This window comes from Emydura macquarii, unplaced genomic scaffold, assembly GCF_026122565.2.
Source record: "Emydura macquarii macquarii isolate MOO-44397 ecotype Brisbane River unplaced genomic scaffold, CSIRO-AGI_Emac_v2 contig_67, whole genome shotgun sequence".
NCBI classification, from domain to species: domain Eukaryota; kingdom Metazoa; phylum Chordata; order Testudines; family Chelidae; genus Emydura; species Emydura macquarii.
Window position 1 is genome coordinate 5,476,138 of NW_027130204.1, and position 24,940 is coordinate 5,501,077.

The following is a 24,940-nucleotide window of genomic DNA, read 5'->3' on the forward strand; positions in this document are numbered from 1 at the left end:
TAATTAATTACACGTTCAGTAAATCCTGACTAGGAATCTGCTGTGCTGTGTTTACAGTGAATGGCCTTCATGTGCCTATGTTTCACTCCTGTTCTCTCTGCTATCTGACAATGTGATTTATGGCTGTTGTTTTCTACCAGTCCACTGTTTGCCCTCTAGGAGGGATTGGTCTCCTGAGCCTCCATAATAACAGCAACACTTTCACAAAACATCTTTTAATGACAACAGTGTGGCATTCTGTAAGTCAGGCTAATTGCAGACATACCCTATTAATTGCAAAAACTAGGAAAGGCTACATATTTTACAAGCTTTTAATTTGAAATCGCCCGAGATGATTTGTCTTAAGTGTTTGGATAGAGATGTCTACAATATTCTGGGATAGGCCATTGCTGAGAATCTAGAACATACAGGTACAGAATACTGGGAAGGAATCAGGTGAAGTTAAGTTGTGAGTATGTTTCTGCCTATGAATACTGCTGCTTCTGTGAGAATGTTATACAAAGAATTCATGTTGTGGGAGTAAAAGTGCTAATTTTTACTTTTACAATTGCATATGTTACACTTATTTCAGTAGATAACATTCAAAGAGTAGAAAATCTAGAGCAGGTTGAACTGGAAGAAGTTGTAGGATTTTTTTAGTTATGTCTTCAGCCATATGGTGATCAATTATAAAATAATTTTTTTTACAAAAAGGGATTGGTGGTTTATCAGATGTTCATTCATCTGAGTCATTAGGGAGGAAAGCAATGTGTTTTTAAAAGAATAAAATAAATTCCAGGGATTCTGATTTTTTAAAATCACACTTTTGTTTATCAGCTCAAAGTCTTTTAGATACATGATCGTTTTTGTTACATACCAGTTCTGGCCATTGTTTGGCAAACATTTTCATGTTTTTTATCCTTGGGAATTTAAAAGATCAGAAGACTGTCATCTTTTTCCTTTTCTGTTTTTGTGCTGGTGTCCAGATCTTGCTTCTATTAAAACTCCCATTGATTTCACTATTGTAGGATCAAGTCCCAGGTCAGCAATGAATGTGCAGAGCTCTTGCAATAGTGTTGATTAGTTACTACAAGCGAGTAAGACAGCTCATGCATAAAAAGACACTCAGTTTATAAAACTGTTCAGATATAATTGTCCAAATGCTGTCACAGATTGTCAATGTGTCACCTGAACTTTTCAGATCCTGGCAGGTTGGGGCTCAGATCTGTTTAATTTCTCTTGGCTTCCTGAAAGCAGATTAAATTGAGAGAAAGAGTAGGTGTTTTAGTTACCTGTTTGTAATTCTTTTCTCAAACTTTCCCCTTACCTTTTTTCTTGAATTTCTTATTTATTGTTAGTCTTCATTTGCCAAGCTTTGATCTTTCAATATTTAAAACATCCAACAAAATGGTTATTGGTGGATTTCTTTTTCTTCCTGTTATTATTGTTACATTATTATTTTATTTATTTTGATTATAATGCTCAAAGCCAGCTGAGACAGGAGGCCCTATTTTGCTAGGAACTACAGACATAGAGTAATAGAGGAAGGAATAGATAGGCCACTAGCCTGGCACTCAGAAGACCTGAGGTCAGTTCCTTGCTCCACTGGACTTCCTTCATCAATTTGGGCAAGCCATTAGTCTCCTTGTGCCTCAGTTCTGCATCTGTAAAAAGGGGATAATAGCACTGCCCTACCTCACCAGTGATGTTGTGAAGATAAATGTACTAAAAGTGTAGGTGCTCAGATAGAATGGCCAAGAAAGGTAAGATAGACAGTCTCTGCCACAAAAAGCTTACAATCTAAATAGACAAGACACAGGGTAGGGGAAAGGGATGTTACAAGCAAGCAGAATGAAGTGTGGTGGTTTGCAAATGTCATGTTAGTTCCACATTTTCTTCAAAATTCTTTGGGTGGAATTTAAACAAATGGAAAGACTTTGTTAACTTTAAAATATAATTCTTCATTAACTCATTTTTTCCTCCTTTGTATTATTGCATCTTAGTTGCAATGCCAAATTTAAGGTTGAGGTATAGAGAGGAGGGCTTGAGGGAAACTAGTTATCCAAGCAAAACTTAACATTAGTATGTTCCAAACAGGTCTTACGTTTTAATTTAAGAGATAATGGTGTTTCATCTAAAGGACATTGGACCAAATTCTGATGCATTACACATTAATGCTGAATAATTCCATCTCAAGTCATTGGAGTTATTTAGGAATTGTATCATTGTATCTAAACAAATTTTTTTCCTTTATATGTATTTATTAGCCCTTCTGTGATTAAAGTGTATCAGTCTTGGCCATGCTAGTTTTATTTACAAAGAATACTTCCTGTTTTTTCAGATGCTTTTTTAACACAACCAGGATCACAAATATACAATTCAGGTGGTCTTAATTTGACACTTTAATGCTAAGTTATTGACAACCAATCATTCTGATTACAGGTGAAACTAATTCGTGAAATTGCAGTGTGCCATGGCATTCTAATCACCTCCTATTCATACATTCGATTGATGCAGGATAATATCAACAACTATGACTGGCATTATGTAATTTTAGATGAGGGTCATAAAATCCGGAATCCAAATGCTGCAATTACACTTGCATGCAAACAGGTACAGTACCATAAAACAAACCAGATATCTTTTATTTTAATTTTTTTTGAAAAATTAAATAAATTATTAGAAAAAATAAGCTCAGAATCTGTTAGTAACCATGGATTGCTGACTCATGAAAGCACAGGTTTAAATCTTAGCAAAGAATAAAGGCACATGTCATGAGACTTTCTTTTAAAATCTTGTTTGGATACTTTATTTATTTGGCATTTTTAAAATTGTTTACAGCACTCACAATCAATAGCGTTCTGATAATAGGATAAATTCAAAGTTTTACTAGAATCAGCGTTAAACATGTGAAAACGTGAAAACATTTCATAAACATATGAAAACATATGTCCAGAATAGATTGTTAGGTTCATTTTATTTTGTGGAGTATTAATGCTAAGTCCTGTTTGAGCTATCAGTTTTGTAGGTAGCATTTCACAGGCTGCTTATATTTATTTCAGGGGAAATATGCTATATATTTTAAAATGTGATGACTTGATGTGAAATTGGATCGCCTCTGTGGCAGGAATCTGTATTACAAGCCAACTCATGAAAATGTCTTACTACTAAATTGTTTGGTTTTTATATTTTATTAATAGTTCCGCACTCCCCATCGAATCATCTTGTCTGGCTCCCCCATGCAAAATAACCTAAAGGAGCTGTGGTCCCTCTTTGACTTTGTGTTCCCAGGGAAATTGGGAACACTGCCTGTCTTCATGGAGCAGTTCTCTGTTCCCATAACCATGGGAGGATATGCCAATGCCTCTCCCGTGCAGGTAAAGATGCAGCAAAATGCTTTTAGTAATTGATGGTTTGAAGGAAATAGTTTGTTATTTTAAAACTCACTTAAAATGTTTATCACATTGGATGTCTTATGCCCTGATCCAGTAAACACATTTACACACATGCGCACACACATAAATTTCAATAACATTTATACTTTGATTTTGAGTTTGTTTCACTGTCTGGGTTTCATACATTAACAAAATACTGTAATATTTGAATTTCAGACACTGTAGAGGAATGTTTAAATCCATACTGAAAACAGTTTTCATTTAAAAACAATTAAACTATTCCCATCCTATGAATAGCAGGTTTTGTGAAAGTATTTTTAAACTAAATCTAATTTTGGAGCATAAACTGCCTAGGATTTTTCTTCTAAACCAGTATATATGTTAATTGTCACAATTGTTGCAGTTCTCAATATTGTAAGTATGTTATTTAGCTGACTTTTAAACATTTGCCTGCATTGCATTTATTAAATTCGTTATTAGATTAATTGTTTGTAAAGTTATCTGAAGATTAAAAGTTCTATATAAATTGTTAGAATATAAATTATTTCTACTATAACATTTCTTGTAATGATTTATGCATACATTTTTCTACAATTCTATCTTCATTCTGAGTTTAAGTGCTTCCCTTGTCTGAGGCTTGGTAATTTACTAAATTGAATGGCCAATTTGATTTTTACATATCAATAATTTATTGTATTCTTTATTTTGCTTTAAGAGAATTGAGGGTATTTTTAGCCATTATGTACAGTTAATACCCATCTCACACATCCATTACCCATTACAGAACCATATGCTCCATTTAAGGCCAGAATGACCTTTAGTTTCTGTGATCATAGGGATTTTCTTATACCGATTTTTTTTAATAGTCTCAAGTGGGCACTAATCTTCACTTATTGTCTGGTACCCACCATTGCTGCAGGCTTCGTTTTGATCTTCAGTCTGATGAGCAGTTCTATGTGTGGCTTTTGATTGTATGCAAGACTACACACACGGGTTCATTGATAAAAGGGACTTGCCTATGGGGAAGTGTCTCTTACTAGCCAATACATCTATAATTTCTGGTCTCCTTTCAATGGAATAAATTCCATCCAAGTAAGCCAAAATAAATGAATGGCTGGCTAACGTGGATTCATTAAAATCACATTATGTTGGACACTAAAAGAAATTCATTGTAACTTCATATATCCGTTCAAGGGTGGCAAATATAAATAATGTCTGTTTGTACCATCTAGTTTTTTGACTTTTTCCCACTGTAGTTAATGAATCTCATTTAAATAAAAAAAACCCAAACCCTACATTAAGAAACAAACTAGAATTCTCTGAAATGCTGTTTTTTCCCCCTTCTAAAGGTAAAAACTGCCTACAAGTGTGCATGTGTTTTACGGGATACCATAAACCCCTATTTACTGCGGAGAATGAAGGCTGATGTGAAAATGAGTCTGTCACTGCCAGATAAAAATGAACAGGTTTGTTTAAATATATATAGTATTTAATCCTTTGCCTCCTGACATCCATAGTTGACTTTGTTGAGACATCCAAATGCAACAGTTGACTTTGTTGAGAGCCATTGTGGCCAAACAGCAAATGCTTGAATCTACTGAGTGTATTATCTGATTACCATATCATCTGAGCACAAAAAAATGATGGAAAATGAGGTACTTTTTATTTTGTAGCCCCAGAAATACTACATTTTACAGCCTCCTCTACAATCAAGCATATGCAAGGCTTCACCTTGAACTTGTATTCTCCACACAGCGGTGCATCCATGTTAAAGCAAAGAACATATAAGGTGCATTCTGTTCTATTTTATGCAAATTGGTTTCAGCCTTTGGGCTCCTGGAGAGTGATCAGTGCAGCCCTCCAATGGCCAAACGTGCACCCTGAGTAAGAACAGTGCCTTCGGGCTGCTTCCTGTGGTATGGTCGTTATTAGAGGGAGCATTAAAATTGTTATTCCTCCTGTTAGGAGGCTCATTTGGCTAATAAATTATTACCAGGGAAATATGTAGTATGACACTAGTAGTTCAGGTTGGAAACTTGCTTCCATTCTGACCCCTTATTTGCCCGTGCTAATAACTTTACAAAATTTTCACTTTTTGGACTGAAATTTTCCATGGTTGTTCTGTGCTTGAAGGTGAATGTTTCTGGAAAGGTCTTGAGCTAAATTCCTTCAGCCATTCTTGAGTTTATTTTAAAAAAAAAAAAAAAGACATCTGTGACTCCCAGGAGCCACTGTTTCCAGTCTGCCTTAGAGTTTACTTCCTCCCCTGCTTCAGGCTTTTTTTTTCTCTGCCCCACCCCTTTTTTTTTCCTTCTCCCCTTCTTGCTCCCCTCACAACTGCTCCTTGATATGGTCTTCCCTTCAATTTCTATTACCATTAGGCATCTAAGACAAGTAGTCATGCTAGTGATTCCCACTGGGAGAGTATCACGGCGTGGGCAGTGAGTTAACAGGAGAGATAGTTGTGTCTGCTGTGAAGTCTCATGCTCTCTGTTCGGTCAAACTCTTGAACATGGTTTCAGTGCACTTTAAAGAATGTAGGCTGCTTCCCCCTAAAGAACACATTCCTAAATGGATTAAAATTATTTGATTTTTCTTGTCAGTTATGGAGCTGTACATGAGTTTGACTTACTGCATAATGTTTGTTGCCTTGCAGGATGTGAGTGAGTGATTTTGTTTCGTTTTAGCCCATCAGGCTATTTTGAAAAATCATTATATGGTCACGTTCAAAGATTAATGACAACCCAGATTACATGTGCTAACCTATTGTTTACCCAGGAGGTCACAAAGGGATTGCAGATTTTAAGGGACATAACAGATACACTGTACAAAGTGCTTCCAATACTTAGCATTTTATAAATTCCACTTTAAAAAGCCCGAGCATTAAAGGAATGTTAAGATTGCACAGTTAAGCGGTGAAATCAAGAAATAGGAAACTGAGGATTGCATAAATAAAAGAAGTTGGAGAAAATTAGGAGCAACTGAAAAAAGGGTGCAGAATGGATGCTGAAACTCATCCTTAGCTATAGCATTTGTCTCCTGCAAATACTGTACTTTTAAAAAAATGTTTTAATTTCTGATGGGCCCTTATTCTTAATTTTGCACTTTTGATGGATTCAGAGTTCATCAATGAAGCTTTATTCTTTTTTGTTTGTTGCACATTTCATAACTTATGAAGTTGAACGGTAACTCTATAAATGTACAATATTGTTTTTTTTAGGTTCTGTTTTGCCGTTTGACAGATGAACAACGGCAAGTCTACCAAAACTTCATTGACTCCAAAGAAGTTTACCAGATTCTCAATGGAGAAATGCAGGTTGGCATTAATTAAGATATATGATGACATGTAAGAGTTTAAAGGTAGCCATTTGGTTTAAGGTGCTGACTGCCCTTCATCTTTTTTCTAGCTGGACTCTGAGCAGGATCTCCAAGGGGAAACTCCCATGTGGTGTTCTTAGTTCCATTCATGTGGTCAAATTAGCTCATTTTTCTTAAAACTCCTTAGTAGACAATAATAGAGTGGAATGGAGTTTGGTTTCGCATAGCATCTTTATATCCAAGATGTCCCATGGCCCTTTACATAGTAATGAATTAGAGGCTAATAGTAGAGTGACTGAGGAAGACATTATGTGTTCAACAATAGTATGAACACAGCTGGATATTTGAACCAATTTTACTGCAAGAGGGAATGTTTGCCAGGGCAATGGGTTACCGTTTCTAGAAATCACTAGGAGCTTCATCTTTCAACCAATGAGCAATCATAGGCAAACGGACTTCTTCACTTTGCAGCTTTTGCCCTAGTATATGCGTTGAAGTGTCAACAGCCTAAGTCCTGCTGTCAGCTTTCAACTCGTGACCCTTTATTCTAGACGTGAAAATGCTGCCCATAATGCATAGTGGTAGCTACAGAAGGAAGGTAGCCTATGGATTATACTTCATACATTAAAAAAAATGATGAATGATGATGAATATCTGCTATGAATGACAATGGATAGTTATTGGGCCAGGGAATCAGAGTGAGTGTGACTCTACAGTCTGGGAGTTTGTACACGTACTTAGGGCGTGGGAGACTCAGGTTCAAATCCCTATTGTAGTAAGACTTTTAATTATTTTATAAAAAGTGAAACAGTTTAAGAGGAGCGATTGAGAGCCTCACACCAGAATATCCCATAGCCCAGTGGCTAGGGCACTCTCCTGAAATGGGGGAGATCCAAGTCCAAATCGCTTCTCTGCATCTGGTGGAGTTGACCCTAAATCTCCCACATCCCAGGTGAATTAACCTGTGGGCTAAAGCTCATATGCAGGGCTTCTGGTTTTGGAGATGTATTCATTCCATTTTTAACAATTTCTGAGCTCTCTGTAGAGATCCAAAAATTTGGGGGGTTCAGGGCTTTCTCTTTGTATAAATTGTAATGAGTAATTCCTTTCTCATGAGAAAGCTTTAGTGCACACCAGCAGGGCCTACATGGGCCAATTAATGCACAACACATTAGTGCTATTTAGAAATCACACTCCCATACTCTGCCTTACTGCTCAGTGTAGACAAGCCCATAAGTACAATTAACCAATTCTGCTGTTTTTTCCAGTGTTTTATTTGATAAACTCCTTTTGTGTGGGTGGCAGGGGTGTTTTTCAGTGTTTATCAGTTAAAACTAAAAATCAGAAGCACTATTTATAAGGGATGTACCACCACCTCTGCTTTTTCTGGCCATTTTGTGAGTTCTTTGATAACTTTTGTCAAAATGCCTGAAAATCTAAATGATATTTTTTTAAGTAGAAAGAAAACATTTTGTTTTGACACTACTGAAACATTTAGACTTCTTTAGCTTGGTTGAAAGTATTTGACAAATGTGAATTTACTAATAGTTTCAGTCAACCTGAAACTGTTTTTCTGCAAATAAACTATTTAATCTGAAAAATTTCTCACAGCTCTACTTACTTTATGTTCCTTCTGACTTATTGCCTTATTTTGGAGGGCAGCTATTTCAAATTGCAGCTTTTGTTATACTGAGTAGTAGGCAGAAGAATATGTATGACTGAAGTATTCATAAGTGGGTTTTTACCTACATCATATATTAATATTTATCTAGAAATTGTCCTTTACTCTCTAAATGTTTGCACATTGATGTAGTGTTTAACAATGCATTGGGCCTTTAACAGATCGATTTGGTGTGCTGACTCACTCAACTCTACAATGCTGGGGTAGTTGTTTTTTGCAACTACAGTTTTCTCAGTGTGGAGAGATACATACGGTATTTAAAATGTCTAATGAATAATTGAAAGGAATCCATCTAATGCAATGATGTAAACAGTGATCATTATCAGAACCATACACGTGTTCTGATCAAACATGTTGAGTCAACCCACTCTTGAGTAAGTGTGGATTTTAGAGATTGAACTTGCCAACATGGGAAACTTTCTCCTCATCTTCAAATTATCTTCTAGCACTTTTGCATTTATATCTCAAACAGATTTTCATGATTTTGTTTAATTTTTCTCCTGTAAATAGGAAAATCGTGACAGTCTTTTTACTGAAAATATAACATCATTTAGGAATTTGCACCACTTTTGGGGAAGAGAAATTCATTTTATCATTAAAGAAAAATAATACGTTTAACTTTTCTCCCTGAGATACTCTTTTTTTTTTTTTTCCACTTCAGGATCATTTAGTGTAAACAAATAAGTTAAGATCCAACCTGTGCACAGAAACAGTTTGTACTTGATTTACAAGTCAAACTGTATGTATAGCAGCCTTTAGCAGGTGATATATTTTTAATTACCTTTATTAGAAGACCATGTAATGTGCAGCTGGATGGAACATCTTGGGTTCTGAAGCCCTGGTAAAACTATGATTAATTATGGATTACATGAATGTAGAAACTGTTTTAGAATTTTTGTAACATGATCACCAAAATGGGTTCCCAAATAACTCAGTATTTCATTGGCCACTGTATTATGTCAACTGTACAATACCTTTTACTGAAATGGGAACATAAGTCTACTGGTGTAAAAATCCGAAGCACCGGTATTCACCTGCTTTTTGACTATTAATTTAGTCCATTATTGTCTCTTCTTCTTAAATGTTACCCATGGTAGAATGAAAAATTTGCAAGAAAAAGACAATTCTCTCCTGTATTCTGTAGGTTTTCTCTGGACTTGTAGCCTTGAGAAAAATATGCAACCACCCTGACCTCTTTTCTGGTGGTCCCAAGATTTTGAAAGGTGTGCCAGATGATGAGTTAGAAGAAGCAGATCAGTTTGGATACTGGAAACGTTCTGGAAAAATGATAGTGGTAGAGTCCTTGCTGAAAATATGGCACAAGCAGTGTCATAGAGTGCTACTATTTACCCAGTCGAGACAGGTAAGAACATCTAACAAACTTATTACAGTTATGCAGTAACTGCAGTTAAAAACACACACACACACACACACACACACACACACACACACACACACACACACACACACACACACACACACACACACAGAGTGTGTGTGATCTAAAAAACTATAGCTAGAATCGAGGTTATTTTGAGGATTCTTCAGGAAAAAATTCCAATTATCCTGAAAAGTGTCAAAGTGGGAGATTCCTTTGTTTTTTAGATGTTGAATAACTGGAGGGCAGACTTCTATACACTTCAGTTACATAAACTCTGTGGGCATGATACGATATATCAAGTAAAATATATAGAGCCAGATATTGCTGTCACTTATGTCAGTGTAAATCAAAATAAGTCCTTTTGAAACCAGTGCAGTAACTCTGGATTTACACTGGTGTAACTGGGAATGGAATTTGGCCCAGTAGTGCAGTACAAGTAACTGTCTAGGATAGGGCTTCACAGTGTCCTGTGCCATGAGTCTATTTCTGATTTAATGACAGTTTGCTACACATCATGAGGCTATTCCTGCCATGTCTTTAATTCTCTCAGAATTGTCCTCAGTTCTTTTCTGTTCAATGGGAGTTCTTTCCGTTTGAAAGTTTGAAGTAATATCTTTTTTGCACTTCATATTTTGGTCAAAGGAGTAAATGCAGATTTCAGCTTCCATTTCTTTTATAAAGTTGTTCCTTATTTAGAGTGTCAGGCTATCTTATTTTTATTTACAAGATCACAAATTTGATTGATAAGGGTCATAGTGTTGACATAATATACTTAGACTTCTATTAAGTGTTTGACTTGGTAATGCATGACATTTTGATTTAAAAAAACTAGAACTGTATAACGTTAACATGGAACACATTAATTGGATAAAAAACTGACTAACTGTGATAAGTCTCAAAATGTAACTGTAAATGGGGAATCATCACTGGACAGTGTATTTCCAGTGGAGTACTCTAGGGATTGGTTCTTAGACTTAGGCTATTTAACATTTTTATCAATAACCAGGAAGAAAACATAAAATCATCACTTATAAAGTTTGCAGGTGATGCAAAAATTGGGGGAGTGATAAAAAAAGGAGGACAGGTCGCTGATTCAGAGCAATCTAGATCACTTGGTAAAGTGGGTGCAAGCAAACAGTATTCATTTTAATACAGCTAAATATAAATGTAGACATCAAGGAACAGAGAATGTAGATGATACTTTATCCTGGGAAGTAGTGACTCTGAAAAACATTTGGAGGTCATGGTGGATAATCAGCTGAACATGAGCTTCCAGTATGACACTATGGCCAAAAGAGCTAATGCAATCCTAGGATGTATAAACAGGAATCTCGAGTAGGAGTAGAGAGGTTATTTTACCTCTATATTTTGCTGCTGGAACACTGTCGCCTGTTTTGGTGTCCATAATTCAAAAAGGATGTTGAGAAATTGAAGACGGTTCAGAGAAGAGCCAAGAGAATAATTAAAGGATTAGAAAACATGCCTCATTGCAGTAGACTCAAAGAGCTCAATCTGTTTATCTTAACAAAGGGGTGACTTGATTACAATCTATAACTGGGGAGCCAATATTTAATAATGGATTATTCAGTCCATTAGAGAAAGGTATAACATGATCCAGTGGCTTGAAGTTGAAGTTAGACAAATTCAGACTGGAAATAAGGCATAAATTTATAACAGTGAGTGTAATTAACCATTGGAACAATTTACCAAGAGTCACGGTGTATTCTCCATCACTGACAATTTTTAAATCAAGATCAGATGTTTTTCTAAAAAATCTGTTCTAGGTATTATTTTGGAGAAGTTCTGTGTGCTGTGGTTAGGAGATCATACCAGATGATCTTAATGGTTCCTTCTGGCCTTGAAATCTATAAATCCTCAATAGCAAAGAAGATTATAGATTGCCTTGTATAGGTGCATTGTTATAACCAGAGTGATTTTTCTTGTTCTGTTCTCCTTACTGAATGTTCCAAAGAGAGAGGCTACTTTCCTGCTTCTCTCTTGGGTGATGTCATATTGGCATCTCTGCCTCCTGTTGTCTCTGTTAATGTATTAATATGTCCATTTTAGATGTATGTTATTGTGGAAATGAAAACAGTTTAAAATAAAAAAACTCTAGCCTTCACTTTGGATGGTAACAAGTGCTGTGGTGCCTGCTATTCTTATACTTAGCAGAAACTGGGTTCCTTAGGAGGAAGGAGTAATGTTTGAATTGTAAAGGGTGCTAAAGCATGTAGAGCATGGCTGTTTTAGTGACACATTTGTAAATCTTGTCCAGCCATGTACAGTACATGTCACTACCTTCTTCAGTGCAGGGGGGATAAAAGAGGTGGTCAAAACCACCCAGTCGGCCAACTGTTTGTCCAAGGGAGGTGGTGAGTTGAGCCTTATCAGCATCTTCTCTCCTGGGCCAAAAAATCCCTTGGAAGCCTCTCCATGTGATATGGCCAGCTAGGGGAAGAATCATTCTCTGGCATGCTCCCCTTGCAGAGCAGCGGAAATAGGCTGAAAAGAATTGTGTGCGTTAATGCTCACAATTTGACGTTGATGTTTTCTGTCCTCCACTATGTGGCTGCCTGGCAGCTTTGGTAATCTGTGTGGAGTATCTACTGGAGGCAGAGCCCACAAAACTGTTCCATCCCACAGGTTCAAAGTGTATACGTGGCAAGTGTATACGTGGCACATGTATGACTTCACTTTACCTCTGCAGGTTCCCTGGAGCGTTCCACACCCTGTCTGGTAATTGGTCTATTGAGGCCATGCCCCTTGCTCCACTCTGTCGGGGCACACACCCTCCTTCCCAACAGCATAATACCTCACATGTGTTTCGCAGTTTAGTATAATTTGTGAATTTCCTGTTCTTTAGCCTTCAGAAGTCCCTCACCCAGGAGAACAAGATCTGTCCCTTTAATTGAAATTGCTGTTAATCCCAGAAATAGTTTTGACTTGTTCAGATAGTCAGTTAATCTTCATATCTGGATTTCATTCACATTTGTTCCATCACAATAGATGCTGAAGATCCTTGAAGTGTTTCTGAGAAACAGAAACTATTCCTACCTCAAGATGGATGGTACCACGACAGTTGCATCCAGACAGCCACTTATAACAAGATACAATGAGGTGAGAAATTGCAACCTGTCCATAAATTCATATTGATGCCTGAGCTCAGTTCAGAGTATTCTATTTTAGGCATTCACTCTGATCTATTTAAAAATAGCTCTCCCATTTCAGGAAGCAAGCTTTTGGCATTTGAGTTGATTCAGAACTGCTTGTCTTGGTGTGAAGGGAAAGAAATCACCATTTTTCCCAAACTGAAGTTTGATTCTCTGTTAAAGCAGAGCCCAAGACTGGACAAGAAAAATCACTTCATTGTAAAAGAACAAATGAAGTTTAGGCAGTTTAAAGTGTGATTATGATCAGAAAAGTGTCTAAGCAAGCAAGGCAGTGTACTCCAAGTATCTGCACCCTCTACATCTTTGTCATATATGCCGATTTACCTGACAAAATCAAGCATTCACTCTTGTTAGCACTGCAGAGTCAATACAGCCATGGAAGATCAAGTTAAATTCTGTTCTGTCTCGTGCATTGCCAGCAGAAGGTGTTGCTATGGTCTTATTGTAGAATCACTGTTACTCGGGATGAAGAAGCAGAGAGTACACAACTCAGTCTTAAGATCCCAGGAGTTTGCAACACCAACATATGTCATTCTCCACTGAAGCAACCAGTGTTGTCAGAATGCCTGCAAGAGATCAATTTCAGGATGAAGAGCACCTGGCTCAAACTCAACCCAGGCAATACTGAATGATCCTGGTTAGAAGAGGGAAATGTTTCACTATCTATAACACTGTTCCTGCACATTCTACTGAAGGCATATAGCTCCCATTTGTCAGAGTGAGAAGAAGCCTCTGCATCAGTTTGATCCCTCACTTTGAGTTTGGAGGTGTGATTCCCAGCTTGAGGAGGCATACTCACACTACCTCAGTTAGAGTTAGCGTACTGAAAATAGAATATAGCCACAGCACCACAAGCTAGCCGCCCTGAGTATGTGTCAGGTGACTAACGAGCATGCAGTCAGTCCAAGCATGACCATCTTTAGTAAACATTGCAAAACCTTTCTCCCCTTCCAAAAAAAAAAAACCTCCACTTTTTTCTTGCCACTAGCAAGAATGGCACTCATAACACTGAGACCTCCTTCCAGCTGCCCTCCCACCAGAAAAAATGAATTAAAAGGCCTGAAACAAACCAACCGACAACAAAAGCAAGTAGATGTTGTGATTTTTAACCCTAAAAGGGGAAAAGTCCACTAGGAACTTCACTATTGCCCATCCACTTTAAATGGAAGATGCTCAGGTACAGTGGTGATGAGCGATGTTATAACACCCTAAGACAGATAGGTAACCATTTGAAAAAATAATAATTTGACATGTACACTGGATCCAGAAGTCATGGAGAGGGAATACTTTGTGCTTCCATTGCACCTTTCATTTAGGAACATAGGAATTGCCAGACTGGACCAGCTCCATGAGCAATTTAGTCCAATATTCTGTCACTAGCCACTTCAGAGGAATATGCAAGAAACCCTGTGGTGGACAATTATGGAATAAGTTGTCTGTTGTGATTGGATTGTGGATCTCTGGATTATTCCTACACTGCAGGCTAATGGTGGTCTTCACTTCTGCAGTACTTGTTAAAACTAAATTAACTCCCTTTTCTTTACACAAAAAAAGTGCTTAATACATACAAGAAAATAATGTGACAAGAGCATCACTGCACTTTAGTAATTCTAGTTTGGGGTCTTGGCTAAATCCTATCTTGTGTTGTATATGTTACAGGATACATCCATCTTTGTTTTTCTTCTTACAACTCGAGTAGGTGGGATTGGAGTCAACCTAACAGGAGCTGACAGAGTTATCATCTACGATCCTGATTGGAATCCCAGTACAGACACACAGGTATGTTTGGCTCAGAATGTGTCATTTAATAGCTAGGTTTAAAATAAAAATGAGGATTGACAGAGGTAATCTGCTTAAATTATTTTAAATAACTAGGGAGAGATCAATATTATGTTGCTTCTATTTCAGCGTTGCTGGTGTTTGAAAGGTTTCAGTGTTTTTTCTGGAGCTTTCACAATCTCGCATGGCAGGGCAACTGCTATGTCCCTTTTTTCCCCTTAAAGGTAAACTGCAGTACTTAATTGGAACACCTTAGAAGTTTATTTAATAAACAAAATGAATGAACGATAAATGTTCAAAACAGCACCGAATGTTGTCTGAATCTCTCTTGTTGGGTGTGGTCTCTCAATGGAAATTGGCATTTTGCCAGTACATCTGATGAAGTACTTGTATTTAATGATATGCAGTAGGACTTTGGGAATTCTGGTCCTGTTTCAATGCATGAAACTGCAGGGACTTTAGCATTGTTTTACAGGTAAATTCAGTTTTTGTTTTTAATCTGAATGTGTTTTTGGCCAAACATTAAAGTAGCCCACACTTCCAAAAATATTTTGAAATTCCTCTGCTTTCTCATGTGTTTAGATGTGACCTGCATTCCCTAAATTCAGCATTAAAATCATCCCTGTCAATATGGTAGTTACCTATTTTATTGTAAATTAAGCTATGTAAAGCCATTAGATGCCAAGATGATAGTATTTTATACACTGCAACCTCTGAAAGAGTTGGGCTTTGTGTAAAATAGCTACTTTTCGAAATAAAATTACTCGGCACTCCTTTTGTTCTCAAAATGCATGCATGTTCATGTGTTTTGGGGGCAATACATTCAGCTTCTCTGTGGATATTTTTAAATGCAAGTTAGGGATTTACCAATCTGAAAAAGGAAAAAAAATAATGTGGCTCCATTAGACCATCAGCACAGCACTATGAAACTCTCTGCACATCCGTTCTGGGTGGTAGGGAATATTTTGTAAGACCTTCCAGTTTCAGGATAACTCAAGGAGGAGGGAAAAACTGCAGGGGTGTACATGTGTAAAATACAATTGATTTCTGAAATGGATTTTTCTTGGGTACAGCATGGTTAGATAGCATCCTGGTTCCTTTCTTGTTGAAATTTTACATAGATTTGGTTACTAGTGTCTTGTCTTTCTAGGAAGCTGACCTGTTTGGAATTGTTTTCATTTCCTATCCATGTAGAAATGTGATTATTATAATCTCTTGAACTATTTGTTAAATTTCCAGAGTAGATCTAAAATATATAGTGGTGCCCGTAGCTCCCTGTGAATACGACCCTTTGCTTCCAGAGGATGGGGTCTGCTAAACACATTTTTATGTTCTAGGCTCGAGAGCGGGCTTGGAGAATAGGCCAGAAGAAACAGGTGACGGTTTACAGGCTCCTTACTGCAGGTACTATTGAAGAGAAGATTTACCACAGGTCAGTAGGATCAGAGTTCATGGACAACTGAACTGTGCTGGACAAGGGAAAGTTGGAGTGACTTGTCCATATCCTGCAAAAACGTAATCATGTCTGTAATCTTACTAAAGCAAGTAGCAATAATAGTAATAAAAATACCTAGCTTTTCCATAGCATTTTTATCTATAGATCTTAACGCTTTGAAGGAGGTTGGTGTGATTATCTCCACTTTACAGATAGGGAAACTGAGGAACAGAGATCAATAACTTTCCCAGGGTCACCCAAAGACCAGTGGCAGAGCAAGTAATAGAACACAGGAGTCCTGGTCCAGGACATGTTGCACTGGGCCACGCCTACCCAATTAATTTATGTAGGATTATCCACGTAAGCGAAATTAAGCACATGCTTAAATTATTCTCAATTTTTGCCCCTTCTAGCAACCCCTGTGTATATTAGTAAATTATATCAAGTTACACCATTTGGTATTCTAAATAAGACTTTAACAAGTATTTTCTTGTTCTAACAAGCAGAATGCTGTCGAAAAATTGAAATGGACCTTAAACATAACCCACTGCTACTAAAAATAATCTCGTAACAGATCTGCTCCCTAGGTGTATTCAGTCAAATCTGATGACTTTCACTACAAAAGAAAGACTACTGCTTTTTTATTCCTCTTAGCTGTGCATAGCCATTGCAGGGCAGTCAGTTAATTGCGTGAGTGCAAGTTTATAGAACGCACTGGAACATTGCATAGGTGTCAGCATAGAACCACAGTTTTAATGTTATAAAATAAATGCATTTTAAATCATTTTCTTTTCCATTACTCTTACCTACCAAAACCTGATATTTACTTGGGAGTCTTGTTGCAAGTATATAGATTGAAATTAACAAGATTTCTAGTATTATGCATGGTATTTGATACATAGTATAAAAAATCAGAATAGTTACTCACCAGACTTTTGCTTCTATCGCCAAATTAATATTTTTCCAAATATTAAAGTGAGTAAGTCCCCATGAAGAACTGGTTAATATTCAGATGTATGTTTAAAATGCATCCAAAACCCTTAAAAAGGATACACTGCCAAATCAAACCTATTTTTTAGTTTGCTTCGCCATTCAGTTATTGTAATAGCGCCATTAATATGAACTCCAAATGAATGTACTTAGATACTTTGACGTCACTTGGATGTACGTTTCTCTTTACAGTGGGAACATCCTCTTTCAAAAGGCAGATAAATGAAAAGCTCTAAATAATCCAATACCAGCACTTATGGAGAGTATTTGCTTCACCACATAGACACAAGGCTTCCGCTGCTAGTTGGCTCACTTCCCACTGACAAATATTGGTTCACAGTTTGAACAGTTCTGACCACACAGAGGAAGTGGGATCTGACCTAAGGTTAGAATAGCCATCAGAAATTCAGTTATTTTCAGAACACTGCGACGGACTCACTCTGAACCTTGAGCAAGCAACTTTATTTCTTCGGGCCTCAGTTTCCTCATCTGTGAAATGGAGGTAATACTGACCAACTTTGGGCGTGGGGGGGTTCTGAAGCTGCTTTGTTTATGTAAACTCCTTTGAGGTCCTCTGATAGATGAGAAGAATTATTATTATTACATTATGCTATAGTTCAAAACCATGTTAGTCAGACCTGTCTTTGAACATCGATTTTACTAGTGGGGCTGTAACACAGTTTCCTTGCACAGTGTTGATAGGGCCTAACTGCAGGGGTGGACTAATGCTGAACAGAAGTCTGTATCTGCCAATACTGAATGGACAGTTCTGGCAGCTTAGTTCCCCTAGACTCTGTTCTTTCCAGTCTCTCTGAATGGGATCTTGGTCTTCCTCCAGCCCACACCCGCAGACAGACAGGCTCTGTGCTGCTGCACTGCCTGTGTGATTTGTGGCCTCTCTAACCAACATCATACCATTTAAACTTCATCACTTTGACAATCTCGCCCTCTTCTTTCACAGAGCTTCTTGATGGTTGTGTGGTAAACATATGCAGAGTTTTTGGTTTTAATGTACAAAAACCCCCTCTAGCTGTGAAGTTATTTACTACTTAGGATAAATGAAGTCTCATAGGACACTTCAGGATGGAGGGTACCTGGTGTGCTATGGAATTGCTGAAATGTGATACTTTCTTATGGTTATCAATTTAGTGGATTGTTTAAAAGTTACTAACTCACATTGTCTTTGTAAAACAAACATCTTCTTCCCACCACTTAATTGTTCTGTAGGGTAAAATTCATGACGATAAAGTTTTCTTCTTGAGCGCTGTATTCATTACTTAAACATAGCTAGACATTATTTCATGTAAGCAGTACAGTTGTATTTTATATTTTTTCCAGACAAATCTTCAAACAGTTTTTAACAAACAGAGTGTTGAAAGACCCAAAACAAAGGCGCTTTTTCAAATCCAATGATCTTTATGAACTTTTCACTCTGACCAGCCCAGATGGGTCGCAAGGGACAGAAACTAGTGCTATTTTTGCAGGTACATGACATCATTTTACCTAAACTGTGAAACCTAATTTTTTTTTGTAAAAAAGACTGCAAATTATTTATTATTATTTAACGTCATATCTATATCAGGTACTGGTTCAGATGTTCAAGCCCCGAAACGCCAATTAAAACGGAAACTTGAAAAGCCACCTGATTGTGCTTCCAAAGGTGGTCTGCATCTTAAGGAGCACAACTCCGCTAAATATGACAAGCCATCAAATTCCTGCTCAATGAGCCATTTAGTGAATTCTTCTAAAGCGATAGAACCAGTTGGAAAAACCAAAGGAAACTCAGAAACTTTCAGCAAAAACGATTCTGTGAAAGATGGTACACAAACTCCTCACAGCATAGATTCACTGATTGAAGGTGAGGAGAGAAGTTTGAAAACAGCCAACGGGTCTGTATTCCAAGCATTGCCAGGAAATACATGGGCTTCAGAGAATGTGGAAAGTTCAAACCCTGCATTAACTGGTGAAATGGATGGGACGCCTAGTGCGAGTATTGAGAACGGACATAGTCTTGGACGTGAGACAGACAACTCCCAGGGGAAACTGAATGGTAAATTTAAAGATGAACAATTAGGTAACAATCCTCACAAACGCACCTCAAAAACTAAACACAGTATTGATATGCTGACACTTGAGGGGCGCAAAAGTAAAGCTAAAAAGCCAAAATCTCACAAAGCTGCCAGATTTGAAGGGGAGCGCATCCCATATCTGGTGAAACAAAAGCAATACAGAAAGGACAACCGAGAGGAAGAGGAAGAACAAAAGAAGAATGATGATTATGTCTTGGAGAAACTTTTCAAAAAATCAGGTAACCTTTTTACTTATTTTCACAACCATGCCAGGCTAGGAGAAAGTATAGAAAATCTACACAAATTGGTTTCCGTCCTTGTAATTGCTAGCAACTGTGATACAACAGATGACTTTTAAACATTTTCTTTAATATAAATGATCTGTTGAAAATATTTGTGATTTTCATAATAATGAAAGCAACTACAGGTCTGTTTGGCCAAATGTTTCAGAGACATGTAGAACCTTTGGAGAAAGGAGGGATTTTTTTTTTTTTTTAATTATAAGTAGAATAACGGTATAGTGATGAGCACTGAAGCCAAGGGAGGTAACAGAGTTTCGCTGAAATGCCCAGATTTAGCCTACATCCAGCATTACAATGGAACCTTACTAATTTGCACTAACAGCTGGGAGACCTAGTATGAATGAATGAATTTTGACCCTAATGGCAATAGAAGTGGTTTATTATATTGTTAGATTACTTCAGTTCACTTGATATAATAGGAATCTCTGTTACAAATGGATGGGTTGAAATGCTGAATGTTTACACTGTCAGTGTAAAAAGACATTCAGGTTTTTTTTAAAGTTCACTGCTTAAATTCTTACAAATTCTTTTCACTGCCTCCCCCTTGTGCTCACTCTTCTAGGAGTACACAGTGTTATGAAGCATGATGCTATTATGGAGGCTTCCAACCCTGATTATGTGCTAGTGGAAGCAGAAGCAAACCGAGTGGCTCAGGATGCCTTGAGAGCCTTAAAGATCTCCCGACAGCGATGTTTAGGAGCAGCTTCTGGTGTGCCAACCTGGACAGGCAACAGCGGGCTGACTGGTGCACCATCTGGACTAAAGTAAGATAGTACCCATGTGGCTTCTCCGGAGAGGGAGCCTTTAATATATTCTGCTTTTTGTGGTGGTTATTAGCTCTGGATTTACTTCAAAAACTATAAATGAGATACAGGGCTGATTACAGGAATTGTATTGAAACATGAGCTCTCAGATAAAAATTTTCCAATCACTTAAATCCCATTTTCCAGCATTAGCTTACTGAGGTGCCCAAAACATTTTTGAAAATGGGAGTTAGGCTCTTAAGTCACTTAGGCACTTTTGAAAATGTTACCCCTCATCACAGATAGTTGAGAAGAGATGAAGATATAATTAGAATGAATTAGGGGTCCATGTTAATGCAAGTACCAGATTGGGGTTGTGATTGTTCGAGTTAAGCCAGTTTCAGGCTGGATCAATACTTGGATGGGAGACTTGCAAGGAGACTTGCAATAAATGCTGTGCTATCAGAGTTACTGGAGGAAATCCCTAGGTGAGACTTGGCTAGATCTGCACACCTGAGGAGAACATATGTGGCTTTCCAACACCTTTCCTAGATATAGATGGAGCACGTTCAGCAACCAACGCAAGTTGGAGCAGCCTTCTAGGGGTCATTCTGCCATTCAGGGATTCCTGGGAGGGGCAGTGCGCTCTGGCCATGCCCTGCCTCCAGAACATTCATTGCACTGGGGTGGGGAGAGGGGTCGGGTACAAGTAACTTAGGGGATGCTGACTTTGTAACTCAGTTTCCTGTGCCCTTTGCACCATTAGAATGGCACAGAGGACATGGAGAGGGTGCCTGAATCTGCCCCACCATCTTCCGATGGGACATAAAACCAAGGTCCTGAGCACTCATAGCCTTCAGGATTCTGTGTCATGTTCCACATGTTAGCCTGGGTGTCAGGTGTGAATGTCAAATTATATTGTGCTATCTAAAATTCCCCTTGCAGTTTCAGTTGAATACAGTAAGTCTTCACTTCCTGTCTCAACCTGTTGTGTGGTGTTGCCATGTTAAACTGCTGCTGCATTTTAGGCTAGAGGTGGGTGAAGTTTGTGGACTATTTTGGAATGAAAGCCATATATAAATGTAAATCATCTCGTATACTAGCATACAGCTTCCTACTGCTCTTGGGCCTCTGATGGCAACAATTCCATCCTGTATCTGAGAACCCCTTGGTCTGTAAATTCTAAGAAATTCTTATCATTGATCACTAAAGGGGTGATAAGATTCACAATACTTGGAGAGGGTTCTTACAATAGTAGTACAATCAAAGTATCCTACAAAGTGTCACAATGCATATTTAGGAGAGAGACTGTAATGAGTTACTTTTTTTGCATGCTTTTTAGGAGTAGGTTTGGTCAGAAAAGGAACCCTACTTTGCTTGTCCCACATTCCTCCTCTGCATCTTCTGGAAAGAAATGCAAGGTAAAGCACAAGAGCTGGTACTACTTTATTTTTTCCATGAGTATTATCTAATTTAACTGAAACATTCTGGCTTAACTTTTGCTAGTTAGGATATATGTCTCATAAATAATTACTGTACTCTGTATGTAGAACTCCAAAATGTTTAGGCCTTAAATTACATACAAATTTGATTTTTCTTTTTCAAGATGTATCATCAAACTAAGTTTAATCAGCTGCACCAGTCTTTCATTTCATCTTGCTGTGCTCTCTCTGGTTCAAGAGTAAAGATTTTTTTTTAGCTTCCCAACTACTGAAGTATGTATTCAAATTGTGAGGGCACGTTGACTCTTACATGTTTTAATTCACATAGTTAACTCCTGCAGTTTGTTGAGATTGGTTTGTTTTGTTTTTGTGTAAGCCTAAATGGCAGACAAATTCACTAAGAATAGGTTCCAAGAATCTCAAACTCCAACATTTCCCATATTGTCTATGTTTATTTGCAGGATGCTGAGATAATAAGGAAAGAGAAAGTAAAGAAAAATATTAGCAGTGTACATTTTGATGGGAAAATCGAAGCAGCAGAATCATCATCCAGTGCACTAGATTCATCATCTTTGTTAGCTAAGATGAGGGCTAGAAACCACCTTATTTTACCGCAAAGGATGGAAAATGAGGGCGATGACAATCTTCAGGCTTCTGCTCCGCTCCCAACTTCAACGGAGCATGACGAATTGCTAGTGGATGTACGAAACTTTATAGCATTCCAGGCTCGTGTGGATGGAGAGGCTAGTACTCAGGAGATCCTGCAGAAGTTTGAATCCAAGCTATCAGCAGCACAGTCTTGTGTGTTTAGAGAACTTCTGAGAAATCTTTGTACTTTCCATAGAACCCCAAATGGTGAAGGTGTCTGGAAACTAAAGCCAGAATTCTGTTGACCCTTTGATTAGGATCACATCTGTGTACGCTTGGCCAAAATTCTGCTCCAAAAGACTTTATTCATGTTTTAAACTGGGGAATTCTATTTTATTTTGTGTTAATATTTTAATTACTGACTTGTACTGTACATTGTGCGGCACTTAAGTGAATGTCACTGGAGACATAACTGATCAACGTCCTATTTACTCTATTTATATAAAAACTGCCATCTACCTCACAATTGAAACAATACAAAATAGCAGCTCCTTTTCTTTAAAAAACCAAACAAAAAAACGTAATGTAAACAGGCTGAGGAACAGGTGTAGTAATGTTTTATTGCAATAAGAGCCATGGATTTTGCCGAGTCATGTCAGATTTTTATCCAGTTTCTGTCAAGTTCAGTCTTTGTCTATATTCTGTACGCTACGTGACTGGTCATGGGGTAGGGATGCACATTACACCACTGAACAGAAATGCTAATAATGAACAATTTAGGTGCATATAAAAAGGGAACTTGTACCGACACAGTATCAAGAATCATTGTGAGATACTTTCATCAGTGTTGAATATTTGCTCTTAATGTTGTTTTTTGCCAGCAATTGATGTATGTCACTAAATTCTTGGAAAAAATTCTGCTGCCATGAAGGTTTAATTGCAATAATAAAGAAGCAGGCAGAGCATCTGGATGACTCAGGAAATTGGTAATGGGTTATAGAATTCTTTTACCTTGAAATCACCAATTCAAATCCAGCCCAGGTCCCAGAGCACTTGTCTGGTGTAATGATTACTACCATGAACAGCCCCACCAAAACCAATGTGATAATAACAGTTACGTCTGGTAGTGGGTGATTGGTAGTTGCCCTTTATGGCCTCTGGAACATCACAAAAAATCTCACCACAATTGATTCTGTTGTGACGTGTTTTCAGTCTTGATCAAGAACTGAATTGGCCGTGAAGAATGAATTTCCCTCACACTGCTAGACATTCTTTCAGGTCAGGATTGAGGCACATTTGTGGTGTGTGGGAAAGCATACCATTTTGTGCCTATTCTGTGGATAAAAAGAAAACTTCAATCTACATGGCTTCCGAAGCAGCACTGCATGAACATGAATTTCCTTTAAAGGAAGAACTGGATTCACTGAAGTCACCCTGACTTTTATTCCCACCACTGCCGCCTTGAGTCTCCCTGCAAGATGCCACTATGCTACATAGAGAGATTTTAATGGAAAACTGATACATCTCAATGAGAAAATGATGTTCTTGGCATTCCTTTGCAGCACAACTAAAACATTACTGTATAATTTAAACTCGGAATAACCAAATGTAGTCAGTGGAGAAGGGCAAAGTTGAATAACTACATGTTTTTCTTTGAGTTCATTGATAATAAGCAATTTCTACTAACTAACTATTAAGATGCAAATACATGCAAAACTTAAAGGTGAATGGTGAAGCAGGAATAAAAAGTGTTTTACTTTCCCGCTCCAGTATGATGTAGAAAGACAGCTCTTGAGTTTTTTTCCAAACTCTGCTTGTGAATTAGCCTAGAAATATTGGGTTCTTGCTTCCCTGTCTTTGCTGAAAGATCCTTAGTGGGACTGCCACACTGTGCCGTAACTTGAGTTACAGCAATGCCTCCCCACACAGAGGAATCAAAAATGCTGCTGAGTTCGACTGGCCAAGAACTGGCATCTCCTCCACACTCAATTTGGAGGAGGGATTGCTGCAGCTCAGATTGCAGCCTATTATGACATCCACTATTCACGGTCTTTAAACTTGTCAAGGACTTCCAGTGAAGAGAGGGAACCAAAGAGCTGATATTCCTAATGCAGAAATGTTTAGAAAATGTTGAGTCTGACTTCATGCACCATAAAAGGGCAGCAAAAGGGCAAAACCAAACTTATTTTTTGCAGTTCACTTTAAAGTTGTTTGGACGTAGATTTTGATTGAAACACTGCAGGAATTAAGTGTTTACCTCTGGTGCCTAGCAAAGAGTGCCCTGTTTCACATACTGCTTTCAGTCTTAAAAGCATATTTCCTATATAAGAGGGAGGAAAATTTGTCACTCTCTCCTCTGATCTGTTCATGATGTAAAAGGTGCTGTACATGCTTTTATAATTCCTCAACTTTTATGAACTTAATAAAATGTCAGTAGTAAAAAGAAAAACATTTTGTAAGAGACTGCTCTACTTCCAGTTTTTGGGGGGTCAAGTTATATTTTCAAGTCTTGTTTGTCCTCATGAATAAAACACACACAGTTAATAATGTGTTTATATTCAAATAAGAGAGACAAGGTGGGGGGAGGTAATATCTTTTATTGGACCAACTTCTGTTGGTGAGAGAGACAAGCTTTCAAATTACATAAAGCCCTTCAGTTATGGGAACA

The 24,940-nt window shown here is 37.7% G+C and overlaps 1 protein-coding gene across 1 annotated transcript in view; it reads left to right on the forward strand.

Annotated features, from left to right (window-relative positions):
* The window catches only part of ERCC6 (ERCC excision repair 6, chromatin remodeling factor), a 72,464-nt gene extending 47,750 nt beyond the window's left edge, over positions 1 to 24,714 (forward strand). Inside the window, exons 8-20 of the mRNA XM_067538865.1 lie at positions 2,422 to 2,592; positions 3,180 to 3,356; positions 4,724 to 4,840; positions 6,595 to 6,690; positions 9,518 to 9,736; positions 12,761 to 12,871; positions 14,584 to 14,703; positions 16,041 to 16,135; positions 18,467 to 18,612; positions 18,711 to 19,436; positions 20,062 to 20,263; positions 21,585 to 21,663; positions 22,146 to 24,714. Of these exons, the coding sequence (XP_067394966.1) occupies positions 2,422 to 2,592; positions 3,180 to 3,356; positions 4,724 to 4,840; positions 6,595 to 6,690; positions 9,518 to 9,736; positions 12,761 to 12,871; positions 14,584 to 14,703; positions 16,041 to 16,135; positions 18,467 to 18,612; positions 18,711 to 19,436; positions 20,062 to 20,263; positions 21,585 to 21,663; positions 22,146 to 22,577 (2,691 nt within the window). The 3' untranslated portion in view covers positions 22,578 to 24,714. The remainder of the gene's footprint in view (positions 1 to 2,421; positions 2,593 to 3,179; positions 3,357 to 4,723; positions 4,841 to 6,594; positions 6,691 to 9,517; positions 9,737 to 12,760; positions 12,872 to 14,583; positions 14,704 to 16,040; positions 16,136 to 18,466; positions 18,613 to 18,710; positions 19,437 to 20,061; positions 20,264 to 21,584; positions 21,664 to 22,145) is intronic.
* The last annotated feature ends 226 nt before the right edge of the window (positions 24,715 to 24,940 follow it).